The 22,474-nt window shown below is 44.3% G+C and overlaps 1 protein-coding gene across 7 annotated transcripts in view; it reads right to left on the bottom strand.

The window, feature by feature from the left end:
* ENTPD5 (ectonucleoside triphosphate diphosphohydrolase 5 (inactive)) overlaps positions 1-22,474 on the bottom strand; it is a 368,562-nt gene that overhangs the window by 175,463 nt on the left and 170,625 nt on the right. For all 7 annotated transcript variants that reach the window (XM_033952533.1, XM_033952535.1, XM_033952532.1 and 4 more), the window contains exon 8: positions 3,111-3,199. In XM_033952533.1, coding sequence (XP_033808424.1) covers positions 3,111-3,199 — 89 coding nt within the window. The remainder of the gene's footprint in view (positions 1-3,110; positions 3,200-22,474) is intronic.

Genomic DNA, 22,474 nt, shown 5'->3' with positions numbered 1-22,474 from the left:
GCAAGGTGGCACATCGCTACTGAGAAAGCAGTGACCCTCGAGGAAAGCTCAAAAGTATCATAAGATGACTGGAGAAGGTGTAACCTAAGTTGTGCTAGTGTAGCAATGACTTGCTGGAACTCTAAAAGCCTGTGCTGAGAAAGGTCTTTAGTTAAACCAGGGAGTATTTCAATAAAATATTTGAAATAAGTAGTAAAAATGAAATTATAATTCAAAACTCTGGAGGCCATCATCGAATTTTGGTAAAGACGATGGCCAAACTTGTCCATGATCCTGCTCTCTCTGCCAGGAGGTACGGTAGCATAGACCCTGGAAGGATGACTCCTCTTTAAGGAAGATTTCACAAGAATGGACTGATGAGATAGCTACGAGTTCTCAAAGCCCTTGCAATGTACAGTTCTATATCTCGATTCCAACTTGCCTGGAACAGCAGGAATTGAATAAGGAGTCTCCAGGTTTTACTTGAAAGTCTGGGAAAGGAGCCTGTTAAAAGGGAATTTGAGAGATTCCGCAGGAGGTCGAGGCAAACCCATTTCCTCTAAATACTCCTTAGAGTACTTAGAACCAGAGTCCAATTTAAGGTCCAGATCCTCAACCATTTGAGGGCGGAAGGAAGAAAAGGACAATTGATCCACAAGAGGATGGCCTCGAGAGGAACTCGATGACCTTGAGGCACCTTGAGTAGAAAACGAAGGCGAGGCTGCTCTGGAGTATTGATATTCCAGTGAATAAGCAGACTTGGATGAATCACTGGGAGAAGCGGAACCCTCTGTATCTGCTATCGGTGTCCTCAATCGAGGGGTTGGAGGCCTCAAAGAGCTGGAACGCTTGGATGAGGAAGGCTTTTCCCTTAAAGAGGACCTGCACCTCGATGAGTGCCTCGACCAGTGATGAGAGTGCTACCTGGAAGCACGTCTTAGTCGAGGTTGAGGAGACTTTGCCCTATGCCTCAAAATGGGCAATGCCTTATTGTAAGGATAAAGGGCTGGAAGCCTGAGATCGAAGATGAGACCCCAAAGACTTAGTTGTTTGGATCAAGGTATCTTGAAGCACTCCCAAAGACTCGGCTCCTTGTATGGAGTGTGAAGATTCCAGACCATACACTTGCAAAGACTGGACTCCTTGCATAGAGTGTGTAGATTCAGCTCGAGGCACAGGCAAGGACTCAACCATTTGTGAGACTACTGAGTGCCCAGGCTGGACTGCAGGAAGCAGAGTCGAGGCAGGGCTATAATTGGTCAGTAACTGACCAAACTCCCATTTCAAAATGGTCTGGATGGTAGCCTGCAATTGTGGATCCGATTCTGAAATTGGACACTTGCTGAGGCTAAAGGATCCTAGGATGAAGAGGAAGGATGCTTTGACTTGGAGGAATGCTTCTTGGGCAGTTTGAGAACTACCGCTGGAAGCATCTGCTGAGGTATCTGACCTGAGGGAAGCTCAGGAGAAGACTTGGCAGATTTACTCGAGGTCAAGGACATTCCAAACGAGGAAGGTCTGATGAGAGTTGAGGTCGAGGTCGTGGAAGCAGGAGGATACCCTGTGGCAGACTTGATTGAGTCGGAGGTTGAGGTCAAGGCCAGAGTGGGGGTTTCCATAGCGAAAATCTTCTCCACTTGCACTCGACAACGTTTAAGGGCTCGAGGTTGAAGGGTAGCACAGTGAATGCAGGACTCCAAGCAATGGTCAGGCCCCAAACATTGAAGGCACCAGCGGTGTGGGTCAGTGAAAGAGATCGCACGCTGGCACTGGCTACACTTCTTAAAGCCCGTGACCGGCCAGGACATAGAAGGAAAAATAGCTGCCGCGGCAAGGCCCGCTGTCACTCGACAAAAAAAACAATGAAGAATTCTACTTTTTTTTTTCCAAAAACAAAATAAAAGAAACACAGCGACACGGTAATAAAGAAATAAAACACGAGCCGCAGTAGGAGAAGGCATGAAGCGAACTAAGTTCAGCACAAAGCGTCAAAGACGGGCTTCTTGGCTCCGCGGAAAACTGAGAACTGAGGAGACGTGCCTTTTGCGGGACGGAAAGGCACTCGCGCATGCTCGGTTCTGCTGACTCGAAACTTCTGAGTTTCTTCAAGCAAGTCTGCTTGCGAGGCTGTCCACATCTGGGCTCCGTGGATGACATCACCCACATGTGAGAATAGGCTGCCTGCTTGTCCTGGGATAACACCTTTTACAGCAGCTCATGCAAACTGCTCTGAATTGACTCCCCAGTCATTAGTAGCGGTATAGAAGCTCACAATAAACAATAAGTAGCAGTATAGTAGGGTTTTGGTGGGCTCACACTTTCCTCCATAAATGTAGTGATTAGAGAGGCTTATGAGCCTGGGCCCTTCTCTCTCTATGGTTAACTAGCCCATCCATCAGGTTACTTAACACACCTGTGTAATGCTCTGCTAGGCTGTTTTAGAGACAGGTATGTACTCTCATTTAGATTTTTGGGGGCTGGGAGGTGGGAAGTGCTTAGTGAGCAGTGTGTGTGCGTGGGTCCTACCTTAATTTATCCAGTGGTCATCTGGTCAAATTGGGTACCTTTGTGGCACTTAGATTCTTCTAAAACAGGTTTAGCTCCAAATGTCTAAGTTCCATCCAGGACGCCTTGGGAAAGGTTTATCACTGAAAGACAAGTTACGCCTGCCCAAAACACACCTCTCAACATGCCCCCTGGAACTCTGGATGCACAGCAGATGAAACGTCTCGTTAGACATCCAGGAACATGGTTTCAATTATTGGCACTCTTGGACATCCCGATGATTAGGATGTCTAAGTGCTGACTTAGGCAGTTTTTTTTAATATTTTAGGTGGGTTTTTTTTTATTATGAGCCCAAAGGTTATACTCATATTACAAAATAAAATTTCACAGTCCCCTCTCATTGGTCAGTGTTTTGTGGACACTGCCAAATCTTCTGGGCAATGAGACCCATAAATCAGTAGTTGTCTCTCTTTCTTCACTGCTGTACATTTTCATGAAGGCTGGAGTAATGCCCAGAGCCTTTTGAAAACATACCTAATAGTTTGTATTGAATATTAACTGTACTTTAGTCAACATGTTAACCCCTATTATAAAACACAAAAGAGAAATGAATGGTGTGTACCCACCTCAGATTGTGGCAAAAAGGTAATTTGTGTTGAAGCTCCTCCTAGGTCCAGGATCCCAACTGTTTGCTTGCTCTGGCTGTAAAGCTGACCTGAAAAACACACTTTAGTTAGAAAAACTCCATGACTCCCCTCTCATGGTAATTGACTACATATACCTCTATATCAGGGATCTCAAAGTCCCTCCTTGAGGGCCGCAATCCAGTCGGGTTTTCAGGATTTCCCCAATGAATATGCATTGAAAGCAGTGCATGCACATAGATCGCACGCATATTCATTGGGGAAATCCTGAAAACCCGACTGGATTGCAGCCCTCAAGGAGGGACTTTGAGACCCCTGCTCTATATGGTAATAGAAAAGGGGACATATCTTATGACTAAAGACAGGTAGCCTTGAAGACTCAAATAGAAATATTATAGCCATTAATATTTTTAATATGTCTTTGTATTATTTTTGTGTTTTGTAAACCTCTGAGTAATGTTATAATCAGTTGATTATAAAGATTATCAAATAAGTTGTCAATTTGTAATGGGTATAGATAGAAGAATAATTAGCAACACAAGTGGGTGACCATGTTAATATGGGATGATATTGCTCACTGGTGTGGCTGATTCATTGTGCTTATTTTCAAAGAGAAAAGGTGTTTATCTGTAAGAAGTTCTTTGTAGGCAGGAACATAAATCAGAAATGTGAGTAAGTTATATTATCCAATAGCACTGATGTGAACCAGCCTCTACCTTACAAGTCACTTCAGTCTATTACAGAACTTAGGCATGAATTCCCCAGGTGGATGATTACATGTGTCTGATTTATCTTGATGTCCATAGAGAACTCCAATTACCCCAGTGGTGAATCTCATTCTTTCTGAGGAGAAAGAGGGAAGAGGATGTTCTCTTTCTGAGAGGAGAAGAGTAGAAGACATATCTTTGGGTAAGTATACATTATTTTGCTCTGAGCTTTGATAGGTTTGGGGAGAAAAGCTCAATTGTAGTTAAGACAGATTAGATTTTAAGCTCAATTGTAGTTAAGATAGATTAGATCATTAAAGAAAACTTTATTCAACTAGTCTCCATAGAATAATAGCCTTTTATAGTTTTACAGTTTTGTAAGTTTTAACCTTCTGCTAGAGATAGTTTCTGGCCGGCAAAGCAGGGTCTGGCTTAGTCTCCATTCCCTTTCGTCCTCCCCTCTCCCACCCACCCCTAGCTAATTTATTTACTTATAGTCTTAATTTATTGTCAATAATTCTAATTAGGACAACAGGAGAACTCTTTATATTTCATTACCTGTATAGAATCAAACAGTAAATAAGCATACAATATAACCCTAAGACTATCTAAGAAACAAACACTAAATAAAGCATATAATAAAATCTTAAGGCTCTCTATACTAGTCTAATATATTCCTAGTAGCTCAATAAGGTTTAATTAATTAATTAATTAATCAGTTCAATAACAAGATGCAGACAGTAGTCCAACAGCAAGAGGGTTGCTATCCAGTCTTTTGCACTAAGTGTCACATGTATGATTTTCTCCTGTTTGGCGGGAAGTTATATGTGTGTGCTCACTGCAAAGAGCTCCTCGCTCTCAGAGAACAAGTACACTCCCTTGAGGCTAGAGTAGTAGACTTGGAGGAGCTGAGGGAGATAGAGAATGTACCAATGATGCTGGAAGATGATAAAGAAGCAATTTGTAATATTCTGCAGTAAATCCATCGGGTCTGGGAGCCTTGCAAGTGGACAAAGACTTGATAACCTATTGAATTTCCAGCATTCTCAAAGGCACATTCAATGAGACTAACAATGGTTGAGTTAAGCGCGGTAAAGAGGCATCCTCCAAATACGCTTACACCAAAGAAGGCTGTGAGGCCAAATCAGCCGTATACAGACGGGAAAAGTAGTCACAAAAGGCTCTGGAGATCTTATCTGTAGCATTAGTGATAGTCCCATCAGAGAGATGGATAAAGTGAATCAGCCAAGGCCCACTCCAAGACTTGGAAAGCTGAGCAAGAAATTGTCTGGGACGATTCCCAAAACAAAAGAATTTAAACTTTTGATAGATAGTGCCTCGCTTAGCTCTCTCATGAAGCAGAGTGTTTAAAGCTACCTATGCAGTCCACATACATTCCTTATGCATGGGCAAAGGACAGCAAAGATAGATCTTCTTGGCACGTTGAAATTAGCGATCAAGGGAGATGATTTTAGCAGTAGTGCGGCGGATCTGCATGGCAACATAGGCAATGACATCCCCATGGAGAACTGCCTTAGGGGCTTCCCAATAGAGGACCAAGACATCAGCATGCCAGCACTAAATGCTCGTAATCTATCCATTTTTCCACCAAGTATTGTTGAAAATGAGGATCATCATACAAATAAGCTGGAAAGCGCCAACCTCCTAGAAGTAGAAGGGACACTGGGAAACAGCGATCATAACATGATCCGCTTCGACCTGGACGCAGGGGCGAAATTTCGGTCCAGAATGACAGCCATGACACTGAACTTCCGAAAAGGGAATTACGAAGGGATGAGATTCATGGTGGGGAAGAAGATTAAGAAGAGGATAAGCACCAAGATGGCGATCTGAGACAGGACGCGCTGAGCTGTGTGTCCCAGGATTGTGCCTTTTCAATTTCCTTAACGGTAATTACTTACCGCGATGCCGAAGAGACAGGGCCAGAGTGCCACTTCTGCCTCGCGGCGTCCTGGAGCCCCAGGTCTCGGGAATATTCAAGATTTACTGCGGCGCATGCAGGAGGTCGCAGTGACGTCGGATGGCGGCCCGCTGACAACACAGGGAGGCGAAACCAATGTGGATGTTCCTGGGCCCGACACCACACTGAGCCCCGACGTTAGGGCACCGCCCCCGCAACCCCAGACGACCAGCTCTCCCAGGGGCGGGGAAACCCCAGATTCATTGGTTTTCTCCTCTCCAGAGGCAAGTAAGGATCCACTGGAGAGCTTGGAGCCCACTTTTCTAGGGCCCCCATGGAGATATCTGGGGGAATATCATCTCTACATGAGGGGGAAGGGCTGAAGACATCCCCCGAAGGACTTCAGAACGGTGAGAACTCTACATTTACACAAATTTCAACTGAATTGATTAAACCTGCAGAAGTGACTTTAGACTCTATCTGGGACTTAATGGCTGGTTTTGTTAAAAATATTACTCCTACACTTCAACAAATTGAAGGGAAAATTAAGGAACATGATAAGGAATTGAAGGATTTAAGAGAAGAAACGAATACGTCTAACTCATCTGTTCAAAAAATAGAAAAAGAAATTGTATCACTGAAACAAATTCAAGAGGCCTTAGTTAAAGACAATATTAGCCTAAGGAAGAAGACTGAAATGCTTGAGAATAATTCACGCAGTAATAATTTAAGGTTAATTAACTTTCCAAAACTTGAGTTAGTAACACCTAGAGATATGCTTAAGAGATATCTAGTAGAGAACTTAGAGATACCCGAAGATTCATTACCACCATTTTCACGGGTTTATTATTTGCCTGATAAAGAACAAAATCAACAACTAAAAGAAAAACCTTCAGATCAAGAACTTCTAAATATATCACAGATCTTAGAAACATCTGAGAAGGATTTAGCATCACCAGCCACCATGATTATTACTTTAGCTTTGCCAATTGATAAAACATGGTTGTTAAAACTTTTCTTTAAAAATAGACAAAAAAGCTTTCTTGGTTATAAAATACAAATGTTCCCAGATTTGGCACGGGAGACGCAAAGGCGCCGCCGTGAATTTCTTCTTTTGAAACCTGGGGTTTTATCTTTGGGGGCAACCTTTTATTTGAGACATCCGTGTAAATGTATTGTATATCACTGTACTCTTAAATATGTGTTTTTTGAACCATCACAATTGACAAATTTCGTGGTTATGTCTCGCCTGAATGTTAACAATCTTTGAGCCCTATATTTAGGATATTGTGACCCTATCTCAGTGCTATAGTTCTCAGTTTCTTTTATAATTTTTTTTTACATAATTTCGCCAATTTTCTATAATTCTTGGATCCTAATTGTGGACTTGAGCATAAATAGTATATTTGTTTAATTTAAGATTTATATTGCTTTGTATTTGATATCTATCCTATTCTTGCTTTCTGTACAAGTGTAATACTTGAAATTTAAGTTGAAAATAATAAATAAATAAAAAAAAAAAAAAAAAAAAGAAGAGGATAAGCACTGTAAAAACACTAGAGCAAACAAGGTCCCTTTTTAAGGACACAGTCACCGAGGCGCAAAATCTATATATACCGCGTATCAACAAGGGATCCAAGAGGAAAAAGAACAAGGAACCGGCGTAGCTCACTGTAGCGGTGAAGGAAGCAATCAGAGACAATAAAACTTTGTTTAAGGAATGGAAAAGGTCAAAAACGGACAAAATCTGGAAAAAGCACAAACAGCATCAAAGCAAGTGCCATAAAGTGGTAAAAGGAGCCAAAAGAGACTATGAAGAAAAAATAGCCAAGGAGGCAAAAAACATCAAGCCGTTCTTTCAATATATTAAGGGGAAACAACCCACGAAGAAAGTGGTGGGACTGTTGGATGATCATGGAATAAAGGGAGTGCTAAAGGAGGACAAAGCCATCGCCGATAAACTGAACACATTTTTTGCATCTGTATTTACCAAAGAGGATATACACAACATACCGGAACCCGACAGGTTGGATACACTGGAGGCAAAGACGGGAAACTGACAAGGTTGACGGTTAGTCTAGAAGAAGTATGCAGGCAGATTGATAGGCTTAAGAGTGACAAATCTCCGGGACCAGATGGCATCCATCCAAGGGTCATTAAGGAACTGAAAGAGACTATAGCTGAACTGATTCAACTAATAGCCAATCAGTCGATCAAATTGGAAAAGATTCCGGAAGACTGGAAGGTGGTGAATGTTACGCCGATCTTCAAAAAAGGTTCAAGGGGAGATCTGGGAAACTACAGACCGGTGAGTCTGTCCTCGGTACCGGGAAAGATGGTAGAGGCGCTGCTAAAAGACTGCATCATTGATAACCTTGATGGACACAATCTGATGAGGACCAGTCAGCACGATTTTAGTAAAGAACGATCTTGCTTGACGAATTTGCTGCACTTCTTCGAGGGAGTAATCAGGCAGATAGACAAGGGCGATCTAGTCGACATTGTATATCTGGATTTTCAGAAGGCATTTGACAAGGTTCCATATGAACGATTACTTCGGAAAATTGCAAGCCATGGAATTGAGGGTGAAATACTCACGTGGATTAAAAACCGGCTGGAGCATAGGAATCAGAGAGTGAGAATAAATGAACAATACTCGGACTGAAAGAGCGTTACCAGTGGGGTGCCGCAGTGCTCGGTGCTTGGACCCGTGCACTTCAACATCTTTATAAATGATCTGGACATTGGTATGATGAGTGAGGTGATTAAATTTGCGGACGATACGAAGTTATTCAGAGTAGTGAAAATATAGGGGGATTGTGAAGATCTGCAATGTGACATAATCAAGCTCGAGAAATGGGCATGGACATGGTAAATGAGGTTCAACGTGGATAAGTGTAAAGTGATGCATGTCAGTAACAAAAATCTCATGCACAAATACCAGATATTCGGGGTGGTACTTGGAGAGACCTCCCAGGAAAGAGACTTGGGAGTTCTGGTCGACAAGTCGATGAAGCCGTCTGTGCAATGTGCGGCGGCGAAAAGGGCGAAGAGAATGCTAGGAATGATTTAAGAAGGGGATCACGAACTGATCGGAGAAGGTTATCATAGAAACATAGAAACATAGAAATAGAAGGCAGATAAGGGCCACGGCCCATCTAGTCTGCCCACCCCAATTACCCTCCCCTACCTATCTCTTTGAATAGATCCCACATGTCTATCCCATTTGGCCTTAAAATCAGGCATGCTGCTGGCCTCAATAACCTGAAGTGGAAGACTATTCCAGCGATCAACCACCCTTTCAGTTAAAAAGAATTTCCTGGTGTCACCATGCAGTTTCCCGCCCCTGATTTTCCACGGATGCCCCCTTGTTGCTGCGGGACCCTTGAAAAAGAAGATATCTTCTTCCACCTCGATGCGGCCCGTGAGATACTTGAATGTCTCGATCATATCACCCCTCTCTCTGCGTTCCTCAAGTGAATAGAGCTGCAACTTATCCAGCCGTTCCTCGTACGGGAGATCCTTGAGTCCCGAGACCATCCGAGTGGCCATTCTCTGGACTGACTCCAGTCTCAGCATATCCTTATGGTAATGCGGCCTCCAGAATTGCACATAGTATTCCAGGTGGGGCCTCACCATGGATCTATACAATGGCATAATGACTTCAGGCTTACGGCTGACGAAACTCCTGCGTATGCAACCTATGATTTGCCTTGCCTTGGATGAAGCTTGCTCCACTTGATTGGCAGTCTTCATGTTCTCACTGACGATCACCACTAAGTCTCGTTCTGCTTCAGTTCTTGTTAGGATCTCGCCATTAAGGGTGTAAGTCTTGCATGGATTTTTGCTGCCCAGGTGCATGACTTTGCATTTTTTGGCATTGAAGCTGAGTTGCCAGGACCTAGACCAGCGCTCCAGTAGGAGTAGGTCGTGCATCATGTTGTCGGACATTGAATTTATGTCTGTTGTGCTTTTGCCCACTATATTGCTTAGTTTGGCGTCATCGGCGAATAATGTTATTTTACCTTGCAGCTCTTCTGCCAAGTCTCTTATAAAGATGTTGAATAGGATTGGGCCCAGGACCGAGCCCTGCGGCACTCCACTGATTACCTCTGTCATTTCGGAGGGGGTGCCATTCACCACTACCCTCTGAAGCCTACCTCCAAGCCAGTTCCCAACCTATTTTGTCAATGTGTCACCCAATCCTATAGAACTCATCTTGCTCAGCAACCTGCGGTGTGGTACGCTATCGAATGCTTTACTGAAGTCCAGGTATACGTTGTCCAGGGACTCCCCAACATCCAGCTTCCTCATCACCCAGTCAAAGAAGCTGATCAGGTTGGATTGGCAGGACCTCCCCTTAGTAAATCCATGTTGACGGGGATCCCGTAGATTCTCCTCGTTCAGGATCGTATCCAATTGGCGTTTGATTAGAGTTTCCATTAGTTTGCACACTATTGATGTGAGACTCACCGGTCTGTAGTTTGCTGTCTCCATCTTGGAGCCTTTCTTGTGGAGTGGAATGACATTAGCCATCTTCCAGTCCAATGGGACGTTACCCGTACTAAGGGAGAGATTGAAGAGCGCAGATAGCGGTTCCGACAAGACATCACACAACTCCCTGAGAACCCTGGGGTGTAGGTTATCAGGCCCCATTGCCTTGTTAACCTTAAGCTTTGACAGCTCGCAGTAGACACCCCTGGGTGTAAATTCAAAATTACTAAACGGGTCATCTGCGTCAACCCTTGTCTGTAGCTGAGGGCCGAGTCCTGGCGCCTCGCGGGTGAAGACTGAGCAGAAGTATTCATTTAGCAGTGGGGCTTTTTCCGAGTCCACTTCTACATAGTCTCCGTTTAGTTTCCTAAGACGTACTATCCTGCATGAGTTCTTATTTCTGTCACTGATATACCTGAAGAAGGATTTATCTCCTTTCTGGATGTTCTTCGCTAGAGACTCCTCCATGCGGAATTTGGCCTCCCTAACTGCTGTTTTGACGGCTTTTGACTTGGCCAGATAGACTTCCCTAGAGTCCTGTTTCCCTGATTGTTTGTAAGAGATGAATGCTTTTTTCTTCTCCTTGATGAGGTCCGAAATCTCCGCAGAGAACCACTGTGGCTTATTGTTCCTCCGCCGTTTACTTACTGATTTAACATAGCAGTTTGTTGCTTCCTGTATGGTGGCTTTCAAAGTCGACCACCTTTCTTTCACGTTATCGATTTCTGCTTGGCTTTGTAGCGCCTGGTGAACGAAGTCTCCCATTTCTTTGAAGTTTGTGTCCTTGAATTTGAGAACCTTGGTCAGTGTGGTAGATTTAGTGAAACCTTTCCTGAGATTGAACCATACCATGTTGTGGTCACTGGAGGCCAATGTGTCGCCCACCGAGACCTCTGTGACACTTTCTCCATTGGTAAGTATCAGGACCAGTATTGCCTGATCCCTTGTTGGTTCCAACACCAGTTGCCTGAGTCTTGCTCCCTTCATAGAGTTTAATAGCCTCCTGCTGCTGCCGGAAGCAGAGGAAAGCGTGTCCCAATCCACATCAGGCCATGGTAGAATGGGAGCGGGAAAGATGCATATAATATCTGTCAATAGGTTGTAACAATCATCAGGGACAGTGGCGTACCTAGGGGGGGGGCGGGGGGGGGGGCGGGCCGCCCCGGGTACCAGCCCTAAGGGGGTGTTCCCGGCCTTGCCGTTCAGTCCCCCGCCACCCCCGAAGGACCGCTCGCCCCCCTGGCCTCCCCGCACCACCTATGAACAGCCGCAGCAGGATCGCGAAGTCAGCGTCAGCATCCCTGCGCTGCTTCCTACGACGCGATCCCGCCCCTCCTCTGACGTCAGAGGAGGGGCGGGACCGTGGCGCAGGAAGCAGCAGGGATCGCTGACGCTGACTTCGCGATCCTGCTGCGGCTGTTCATAGGTGGTGCGGGGAGGCCAGGGGGGCGAGCGGTCCTTCGGGGGTGGCGGGGGACTGAACGGCAAGGCCGGGAACACCCCCTTAGGGCTGGTACCCGACGCTGACTTCGCGATCCTGCTGCGGCTGTTCATAGGTGGTGCGGGGAGGCCAGGGGGGCGAGCGGTCCTTCGGGGTGGGTCGGGGCATCAGGCCTTCAGGGTGGGGCGGGCGGGCAGGCAAGCAGGCTTTCAAGGGGGAGGGGGGTGACAGGCAGGCAGGCAGGCCTTCAAGGGGGGACAGGCCTTCGGGGGGGGGTGCAGACATTCAAGGGGTGCAGGCCTTCAAGGGGGGCAGGCAGGCCTTCAGGGGGGTGCAGACCTTCGGGGGGGGTGTAGGCCTTTGGGGGGGGTGCAGACCTTCAAGGGGGTGCAGGCCTTCAAGGGGGGAAAGGCAGGCAGGCCTTCAAGGGGGGGACAGGCCTACAAGGGGGGGGGGACAGGCCTACAAGGGGGGGGACAGGCCTACAAGGGGGGGGACAGGCCTTCAAGGGGGGGTGCAGGCCTTCAAGGGGGGTGCAGGCCTTCAAGGGGGAGACAGGCCTTCAAGGGGGGGAAAGGCAGGCAGGCAGGCCTTAAAGGGGGGACAGGCCTACAAGGGGGTGGGACAGGCCTTCAAGGGGGGGACAGGCCTTCGGGGGGGTGCAGACCTTCAAGGGAGTGCAGGCCTTCGGGGGGGGGTGCAGTCCTTCAGGGGTGGGGTTTAGGCCTTCAGAGGGGGACAGACCTTCGGGTGGGAGGTAAAGTCCTTCGGGGGGTGCAGGTCTTCAGGGGTGGGGGGTGTAGCCCTTCGGAGGGGGGACAGACCTTCGGGGGAGGGGGGTCCTGGTTGTAAAAGTACACAGAGGGAGAGAGGGAAGGGGGGGTTCAAAGATACATGCATATGCCAGACTTTGGGGGTTAGAAATAATGGGTCTAAAAACAGAGGAGTGGGAGAGAGATGGTGCATAATGGGATTTAGGGAGGGAAGGAACAGAAAGGGAGAGAACTTGGAAACAGGGGATGGTGTGGAGGGGGGATAGAGATACTGGATAGGAGGATAGTTGGGAACAGAAAGGGAGAGATGGTGGATCCTGGGGTGGTGGGGAGTTGAGAAAAGGTGAATCTGTGGATGGAGACAAAAAAAAGGAAAGATGCCAGATCTCCGGGAGAGGGAAGGGAAACGGAAGGGGAGAACAGAGATGGCAGACGGATGGTTAGCACGGAGAAAGGAGACCCTGGCAAGCAAGACAACAAGAGCCTGGGACCAACAAGATTTGAATATTGATCAGAGAACAAAAGGTAGAAAAAATAATTTTATTTTCTGTTTTGTGATTACAATATGTTAGATTTGAAAAGTGTACATGAGACAGCTTGAAATGGGAACTTTTCTATTTTTGTGAATGGCAAGGCTGAGTTCAGTTAAAATATATGCTTTATAAGAAAATATAATAATGTGTTTTATAAAGTTTATAAGCATTGCTGGCATACTCGGTGAGGTGTTCCTAGTGTTGGTGGTGGTGGTAGCATGTCAGTGTGTTGAGAGGAAGAGGTAGTCTGGGAAATTCTGCTGAGCAAACTCTGGGCCCATTTCCACCCCCAGTTAGTCCACTCCACTCAACTGGTTCACACACTGAGTGGGTCTTTGGGTGTTATTTCTGGGTAGTTGTTTTAGAATCTCTTCCAGTGGTTTGTCAGTATCTCCTTCTGGTCCAAGGAAGGAAACTTTGTCAACCTTAGCATTGACCTTCAGAATATGTTTGTAACAGCGCTGCTTGTGTGGCATTAGGCTATGTAGTGATCGAAAGAAAAAAAACAGACCTTTGCACATTTTTGCACTATATGGTGGGTGTATGAGGAGATTCATTTCCTGCACAGTTAAGTCCATTTTTTCTACTGAATAATAGTATAGGTACAATGAAAGTAAATACCAAAAATGTTTGAGTAGATAATTAAGGAAATCTTTTTCATATTGCTTGCTTATGGACTGGGAAAAAAGACTGTTCAAGCAAATGTCTCCAGAACTGCTTTAATGGAAAAATGTGATTTTTTTTTTTTTTAAGTACTTTTGAAATTTATTGTTGTTGTGAAATTTATTGTTATACTTTGTTTAAACTTAAAAAGCGGTGTCATTAACAGTGAATCTAATCGAAAAATCGATTCAACAGGGTGAATCGGATCGAATGAAATATTTTTCTCTGAATCGGGCAGCACTATTGGCTACCATGAGAATGGGCTACTGGGCATGATGGACCATTGGTGTGACCCAGTTAGGCTATTCTTATGTTATGTTCTCATCTGTAGGGGCCTTTGTTTTCACTTCTTATTTTAATGTATTTTTTTCCTGGGAACTTATCAGTGTTTTTTTTATAATGGGAACAAAAATGGAAGAGAATTAATGTGTGTGGAATGGGGGGGGTAACTAATTTCTTCAGCTAAATAATTCAATCCACTTCAAACAGACATAGGAGAACTCACGCACCATTCACACACCCTCCAACCAAAAACGTCAAAAGAAAAAAACTGTTCGACAACCTCCTAGCCATTCGAGCTGCAAACACTTGACCCCCAACTCTACAACCTATTGACCTCGACCACAAACTACAAAACCTTAAAAAAAGAAATAAAAACCCTTCTATTAAAAAACACATAAAACCAAACTAACATAATCAGAACTGTCCCAAGCATCACCTGCAACTACTCCATATGTACTTCTGATGTCATGACAATTCAGACATAATTTATGTTATGTTATGTTTGGAATAATGGTTACATAAATGAGGTTCAATAAAAGAAAATTTTCTGTGGGAGCATTTGTTGGAACTTCTGTTATCCTGATTTCTTCTATCTGTGGGCTTTCTTTAGCTAACCTACCTATCTGGGGCTTTCCACTTCTGCAGCTGCCCTTTTCACGGTCCACTTTGCGCTTGCACTCTCTGGGGAGGGGGGGTTGGGTCTGGGCTTGGTGGGGTAGGTGTGTCTGGTAGTTTTGTCTGGGTGGTGGCTGGGTGTTTCTTGGGTGCTTGTTGTGCGGATTGGTGTGTCTGGTGAGCGGTCTGGGTGTTGTTGCTTGTGGGGGTTTTTTTCATTATAAAATATGGCTGAGGGTCTAGTCCGGCTTATTATTCTTGTGGGTTCTGGGGTGGGATTTGTTTGCTTGCCCCAAGTTTTGGCCTTTTGTTGTGTATTGCTATGCCTCTCATTGGCAATTTTCTCTTGGGAGAGGCTTGTTCATGCTTGTTGTTGCTGTTACTCTCATTCTGTGTTCTTTTTGATAATGTATAAGTTTCTGTACAGACCATGGTTGCTTGTCTGGACCTTTTGCCATTCTCAATAAAAATACTTTGGAAAAAAAAAAAAAAAAAAAAAAAGAAAATTTTCACTGCCTGTTTCTATTCTGACCATTTATTCCATTTCATGGTTATTGCAAAAAAAAAAAAAAAAAAAAATTTTACATGAGGGGGGGGGGGGGGGTGTCAAAAAATGATGGGCCCCGGGTGCCACATACCCTAGGTACGCCACTGATCAGGGATCAACCAAATCCAAAGTAGAACATAAATATGAGACCCTCTTGTGAGAATTTGAAGGCTGCTGATCTGGGGAAGACCTGTCTAAGGAAGGATCAAGCACTTGATTCAAATCACTGGCCAAAATCAGGGGTCCCACATCTGGTCCCAAAGCGGTCTTAACTAGCTGTAGTAGGGAGACTAAGTTCCTGGATGCTGTAGGTGATTGCTTCCTGGAACAACTTGTCAAGGAAAATACGAGAGGAAATGCAATTCTGGACTTAATTCTAAATGGACTAAGAGGACCGGCACAAGGTATAGAAGTAGAAGGGATGCAGGGAAACAGTGATCTCAATATGATCCACTTCAACCTGGATACAGAGACAAAAAATCGATGCAGAACGACGGCCACGTCACTGAACTTCTGAAAAGGGAACTACAAACGGATGAGAGTCATGGTAAGAAAGAAGATTAGGAAGAGGATAAGCGCTGTAAATATGCTAGAGCATGCATGGTCCTTTTTTAAGGACACAGACACTGAGGGGCAAAATCTATATATACCACGTATCAACAAGGGTTCCAAGAGGAAAAAGAAAAAGGAACCGGCGTGGCTCACTGTAGCAGTGAAGGAAGCGATTAGAGACAAGAAGACTTCGTTTAAGGAATAGAAAAGGACAAAAATGGATGAAAACTGGAAAAAGAGGATATATCCAATATACCAGAAGCCGACAGGCTATACACAGGAAATGAATACGGGAAACTGACAGGGTCGAAGGTCAGTCTAGAAGAGGTATGCAGGCAGATTGATAGGCTTAAAAAGATAAATCCCTGGGACTGGACAGCATCCATTGAGGGTAATCAAGGAACTGAAAGGGGTTATAGCTGAACTGCTCCAACTATTAGCCAATCTGTCAATCAAATCAGGAAGGATTCCAGAAGACTGGAAAGTGAAACATAGAAACATAGAAGATGACGGCAGAAAAGGGCTACAGCCCATCAAGTCTGCCCACTCTGCTTACCCACCCCCTGTCTATGCCCTAATGACGCTAATCTTCAAGAAAGGTTTGAGGGGAGATCTGGGAAACTACAGACCAGTGAGTCTGACTTCAGTACCGGGAAAGATGGTAGAGGCGCTAATAAAGGACCGCATCATTGATCACCTTGACGGACACAATCTGATGAGGACCTGCCAGCACGGTTTCAGCAAAGGAAGATCTTGCTTGACAAACTTACTGCTCTTCCAGAGGCTGTTATATGGGAAAGCAGCCTCCAGGGATTCAAGAAAAGGTTAAATAAGTTCCTGCTGAACCAAAACGTACACAGGTAAGGCTAGACTCAAATAGGCCACTGGTCTTTGACCTGAGGGCCGCCGCGTGAGCAGACTGCTGGGCACGATGGACCATTGGTTTGACCCAGCAGTGGCAATTCTTATGTTCTTATGTTCACATGAATCTCGAATATCTCCTGTGGGCTGGGAAAATGAGGATATGAAGGTACACCTCCGTCATATCTAGGGAGGCTAGGAATTCCCCTTGTGCCACCACTGCAATTCCTGACTGGACCGTGTCCATGTGGAAGCGCTGCACTTTCAGTGCCACATTTACAGATTTCAGGTCCAGAATCTGTCTTTGGTGCCTTTTTTGGGCACTATTAAGTAAATGGAGTATTTGCCAGAGCCCAATTCTTCTTCAGGGACTGGTTCTATAGCTTGAATGTCTATCAGTCTTTGCACCATTGCTCGAAACCTGATCTTTTTTTCCAGTTGAAGAATTCATAAACAGATCTGGGGGAGACTCGATTTTGTGACCCTCCCAAATAAGATCTAGAACCCAGTGGTCTCAGGAAATTTGCTCCCATGCCCTCCCAAACACTAATAGTCTCCTGCCAATGTGTGGGAGCATGGCTTTCGCCTTGGCATCATTGTGTCTTCTTAGAGGCAGGCTGACATGAGACCCCGAGGGCTGCTGGCATCTGGAGCTGCCAAATCACTATCTGGATCCACCTATGCAATACTGGCGGGAACATTATGAAGAATGAAAATTACTCCCGCCTCCCCCAGTGGGTTGGCAATGTCTGATGTCTGACAGAACCTTAGGATGGTGATCTACCACATTGGCCTTGAGGTCATCCAAGCCCCTATCAAATAGCATATGCCCTTTAAAAAGGCAGCCTGCTTAAGATAGCCTTGGAGGCTGAATCACCCACCCATTGCCTGATCCAGAACATCCTGAGGACAGAAAAGGCATATGTTGACACCTTGCTCATGATTCTGATGATGTTATAGAGAGCATCTACAACATAATCTACCCCGCCCAGCACCAGCTGGGGGCATATTTCCTCCTCTGCTGCAGGACTCTGCTGCAATCTGGTGTGGCAGGCACTGCAAATTGCCTCCTAAGAACCAAGTGCATCCTTTAATACCATGCCTCCCTTGCTAGGAAGGGAAGAATGCTTTGTTACTTGAACCACCATGGAATCCACCTTTGATTGACTAAACAGTTGCTGAAATTCCAGAGCCATATGGTACAGTTTGGACAGTCTCGGCAACCAGGGAGCCTTCCAGAAACTCCAATTGCTCAGTGACTAGCAAGGTGATGTCTGGGTGCACGGGACAAGATGGTCTGAGTATTTGTGCTGCTCATGACCGTGCATTGTGAGGTTTATGGCTGTTGTGGTTACAACTTCAATTCCCTGAGCACATCTGTAACAACATGAAGCATGGTAGCAGACTTAAAAAGCCACCGCACAGAGGGATCATCTCCCTAGTCAAGCGGGACTATTGCCTTCTGACTTCCGTTCAAACTAGAGTCCTCCAAGTAAGAAACTGAACTCAGAGAGAGTAAAGGCATGGAATCCAATCTTCAATCCTCCCAGTCCTGTTCTGCCTGGTTATTCAGGCTGGGTGTTAGATTCCTTAGTGTGTTTGGGAAGTCTCCTGGAACGGAATTTCTCCCTGGTCCAAAGCCAGCATGCCTGCAGGCAGCGCAGAGCATCCTGGACCCATCATCATCATCATCATAATAATAAACCTGTTGTACCACTTATATGTCTAGTTACTCCCCACTGTGTATGTTCATTTGTAAACCGTTCTGAGCTATTGGGAGGACGGGATAAAAATCTAAATAAATAAATAAATAAATAAATAAATAATAATAATAATAATAATAATAACAGCTTATATATCGCAATACCGTGAAGTTCTATGCAGTTTACAAAGATTAAGCAAAGGTACAAATTGATTGACTTTAAGAGGGGAGGAAGAAAGAGGGTTAATAGGACAGGAAATCCATTTTTGAGGAGAGAGTGATCAATAGAACAAGTTAATCACTATAGAGGGGAGAGAGAAGAGAGGATCAGTTGTCTAGATACTTTAGGAACAGGTGTGTTTTCAGACGTTTCCTAAATTCCTCATAAGTAGTGGGCGAAAGCAATTGTTCTAAGTCTTTACCCCATGATGCTGCTTGGTGCGAAAGAAGATGTTCATGGTGTTTTTTCAGTTTACAACCTCTCACTGGGGGGGGAAACGAAGTTGGAATGTGAGATTCTCTTGTGTCTGTTGGCTGAGAAGACGAAAAGGTCAGTTATATATTTAGGGGCAAGTCCGTGTAGTGCTTTGAAGCAAAAGCAGGCAAATTTAAACTTTACGCGCGCCTCCATTGGCAGCCAATGCAGCTGTCGGTAGTAGGGTGTCACGTGGTCAAACTTCCTCAGTCCAAAGATCAGTTTGACCGCTGCATTTTGCATCAATTGTAAACGCTGCATGTTCTTTTGGGAAATTGCTAAATAGGCGATGTTACAGTAGTCAAGTAGACTCAGTACGAGGGATTGGACTAGGGTTCTGAATGCCGCTGTATCAAAATAAGCTTTAATGGATCTGAGTTTCCAGAGATTGAAAAAACCCTTTCTGATCAAGGAGTCCACCTGGTCTCTCATGGTTAGGCACTGATCCAAAGTTACACCTAGTATCTTTATGGTAGGTTGGATAGGGTAATTAAGATTATTGATACATAGTGGTGATTTGGTGTCAAGTGGATGTGGCGAAGCAACGAAGAAAGTTGTCTTTTCTGAATTAAGTTTGAGCCTAAAGTTTGTCATCCAGTGCTCCATCACGTTTATGGCTTCTGAAGCTTTAGGAATAGTTTCAGAGATAGAATTAACGAATGGGATGATGATCGTAAAATCATCTGCATAACTAAATAGTTTTATCCCTAACTGGGTTAGCTGCATGCCTAGTGAGGATATGTAGATGTGGGGGCGGAGCCTGACTGGCATGGTGACAAGACGCAGAGAGTGATCGTTCCTCCACACTATCTGCTACAAACTGATTTTCACGGATTTCTCAGGTGAAAAAAAATTTATTTCCCTTGTACGTCTGTTCCCGACTATCGGACCCTATGACTCCGCCGAAGCCTAACCAGGGAGATCCGTCTCCGCCGTCTTCTCTTGGAGGGAAACGGCCTAAAACACATCCCGGCTCACCAGACAAAATGGCGCCGGTACATGAGGACTCGCAATTGCAAATTTTGCTCAAAGAAATGAGCTCTGTCAAGTCAATAATGCAAGAGCAAGTAGAAGAAACGAAGCTCTTGCGCGTGGAAATTGAGGCGCTGAATGCCCAATTCGTAGACGCAAGGCACCGCATCGATGCACTCGAGGAGCAAACTGCATCCTTCCAAACGAAAGTCGCCTTGATAGATAAACACGACAAAATAATTACTTCTTTGCAATGAGACTTAGAAGATCTTTCGAATCGTAGCAGACGATGCAACATACGAATCGTTGGCTTACCCGAATTGTCGGAGGGATCTGACATGGCTGCCTTCTTACTTACCTTCCTGCCTAAAGCTCTGGGCCTCACGTTTTCCATCCCGCTCAAAATAGAGCATGCGCACCGCGTGCCTTCCAAAATGCCTCTGCATTCAACAACGGTACGACCCATCGTAGCAAAATTGCTTCGTTTTCAACATGCGATTCAAATCATCAATGCGGCAAAAGTTCATCCGCAACTGCTACATCAAGGGAAAAAGTTCTTCATTGTCCCGGATCTTGCCAAACCCACCGCGCTCAAAAGGAAGGCGTTTCTCTCTCATCGTCAGGAGCTCAAGAATATTGGGGCTAAATATGGCCTCATGTACCCTGCCAGAATGAGGGTAACTTACAATAACCGCACAGTCTCCTATACAGATCCAGAGGATCTCAGCGCTTTCCTTGAATCCTTGAGAATGCATTAATTGATATATTTCATGTTTCTGTGTATTCATCTCTCTTGCAGGGCCGGTCAGATATTCACCTGAAAATTCATCACAATTATTTGACATAATATGTGGAGTTTTTTATGCTTGCTCTTTGTGCCTTTCATCTGCTATTACAGGTGCACCCACTAATTGTTAGCTTACTAACACATTAGTATGGTCTTTTTTCTACTCATACTTTGTGTTTTGCTGCTTGATTCTTCTGTACCTTTTTCTCATTATCTCTTCCTCCTTTCTGCTCTCTGGAGTGATCTCTTTCTTTTTGTTGCTTTTTCCATATTATTCATAATGCAATATTCATTTACTTGTGTAATTGTTAATGGCTGACTTGCATGTGTTCTCTCATAATGTTAATGGACTTAATCACCCCATTAAACGGAGAAAGATATCTAATTATGTTGTAGGTAAGCATCCAGATGTTGTCTTCCTTCAGGAAACCCATCTCCCCTCTGTAGCTACGTCCAGATTCATTATTAAAGGATACTCTTCTCACTTCTTTTCTCCAGTGACGCATCGCAAAAAGAATGGTGTCTCCATTTTATTCAAGGATAACTTGCCTATATCAAGGATAACTTGCCTATATCAATAAAACAGATACAGAGGGGAGATGGTGTCTTGTTCATGCTGAGTTGCATTCAGTTGCATTTATCTTTTTGAACATATATGCTCCTGTTCTAGATCATCCTGACTTTTTCAGAGATCTTCAACATGTACTGATGGATTTTAACTCCAGCCTCCTAGTAATAGGGGGAGATTTCAATCAAGTTCAGGATCTCTATTTGGATAGATTGTCCTCATGCAAAATTCACAAATCCAAATCACTAATGGAAATCATTAACCTAAAGACCAATTTCTCCCTGGTTGATCCATGGAGACTGTTGAATCCGAAGGGCCAGGAGTACTCTCACTTTTCACCACCTCACAACACATACACAAGAATAGATTTCTTCCTTCTTTCCTCTTCTCTCACACACAAACTGACTGAAGCCATCATTCATCCGATCACTCTCACAGACCATGCAGCACACTCTATCCACCTATCCTTATTGTCTACTCCTACTTCTACTCCTTCTTGGAGACTTAATAATCATCTCCTTCTGGATGAAGAGATTTGCGACAAAGTTAAATTATTCACGGAGGAATTTTTCGCTTTTAAACTCCTCTGATCCTGATATCTCTCCTTCTATCATATGGGAAGCATATAAAGCTTCTATGAGAGGAGAACTAATAAAATTATCTTCTTGGAAAAAAAAACTACAATTGCAAAAAGAGAAAGACTTAGAACTTTCCATTAAACAACTAGAGCTTGCTCATATGTCTACCTCTATTAACGATGCCACTCTATATCAGCAAATTCTAAGACTAAAATACGAATATAACTCTCTCCTTTCTTATAGAGCTCGACATGATCTGTTCATACACTCTTCTGGGCACTACATAGGGGATAATATTATGGGTAAATCTTTAGCTCGATATCTGAAGTCGAAATCAAAAAAGCTACACATCTCGTCCATCCAAAATCCCATGGGCCAAATTATTACTTCCAATGATTTGATCTCTTCCCAATTTGAACATTTCTACTCTAATCTTTATAAATCCGAGCTTTCCTCACCAGTATTTGCAATCGATTCATTTTTGAAGACAATAGATCATCCTCGACTGTCAGATATCTCGAAAGCAGAACTAGATTCTCCTATCTTCTCTCTAGAAGTTGCAACAGCAATTACCACACTGGCCAGTAACAAAGCGCCCAGACCAGATGGGTTCACCAACGAATTTTATAAAAAATTCCACAACTTTCTTTCCCCTCATTTAATAACTTACTACCACTTTTTACATAGTACCCCTGATAAGCAATATAACTTTGCAGAAGCCACTATAGTAGTGTTTCCTAAACCGGGCAGGGACCCCAATTTAGTTAAAAACTATCGTCCTATTTCTCTCTTGAATTTAGACTATAAGATTATGGCAAAAATTCTCTCTTTGAGACTTAACAAAGTGATTTCTTCTCTGATCCACATAGACCAAA

The sequence above is a fragment of the Geotrypetes seraphini genome, chromosome 7, assembly GCF_902459505.1.
Source record: "Geotrypetes seraphini chromosome 7, aGeoSer1.1, whole genome shotgun sequence".
NCBI classification, from domain to species: Eukaryota; Metazoa; Chordata; class Amphibia; order Gymnophiona; family Dermophiidae; genus Geotrypetes; species Geotrypetes seraphini.
Note: the sequence above shows the minus strand (reverse complement) of the source record. Positions and strands in the feature narration are given on the sequence as shown.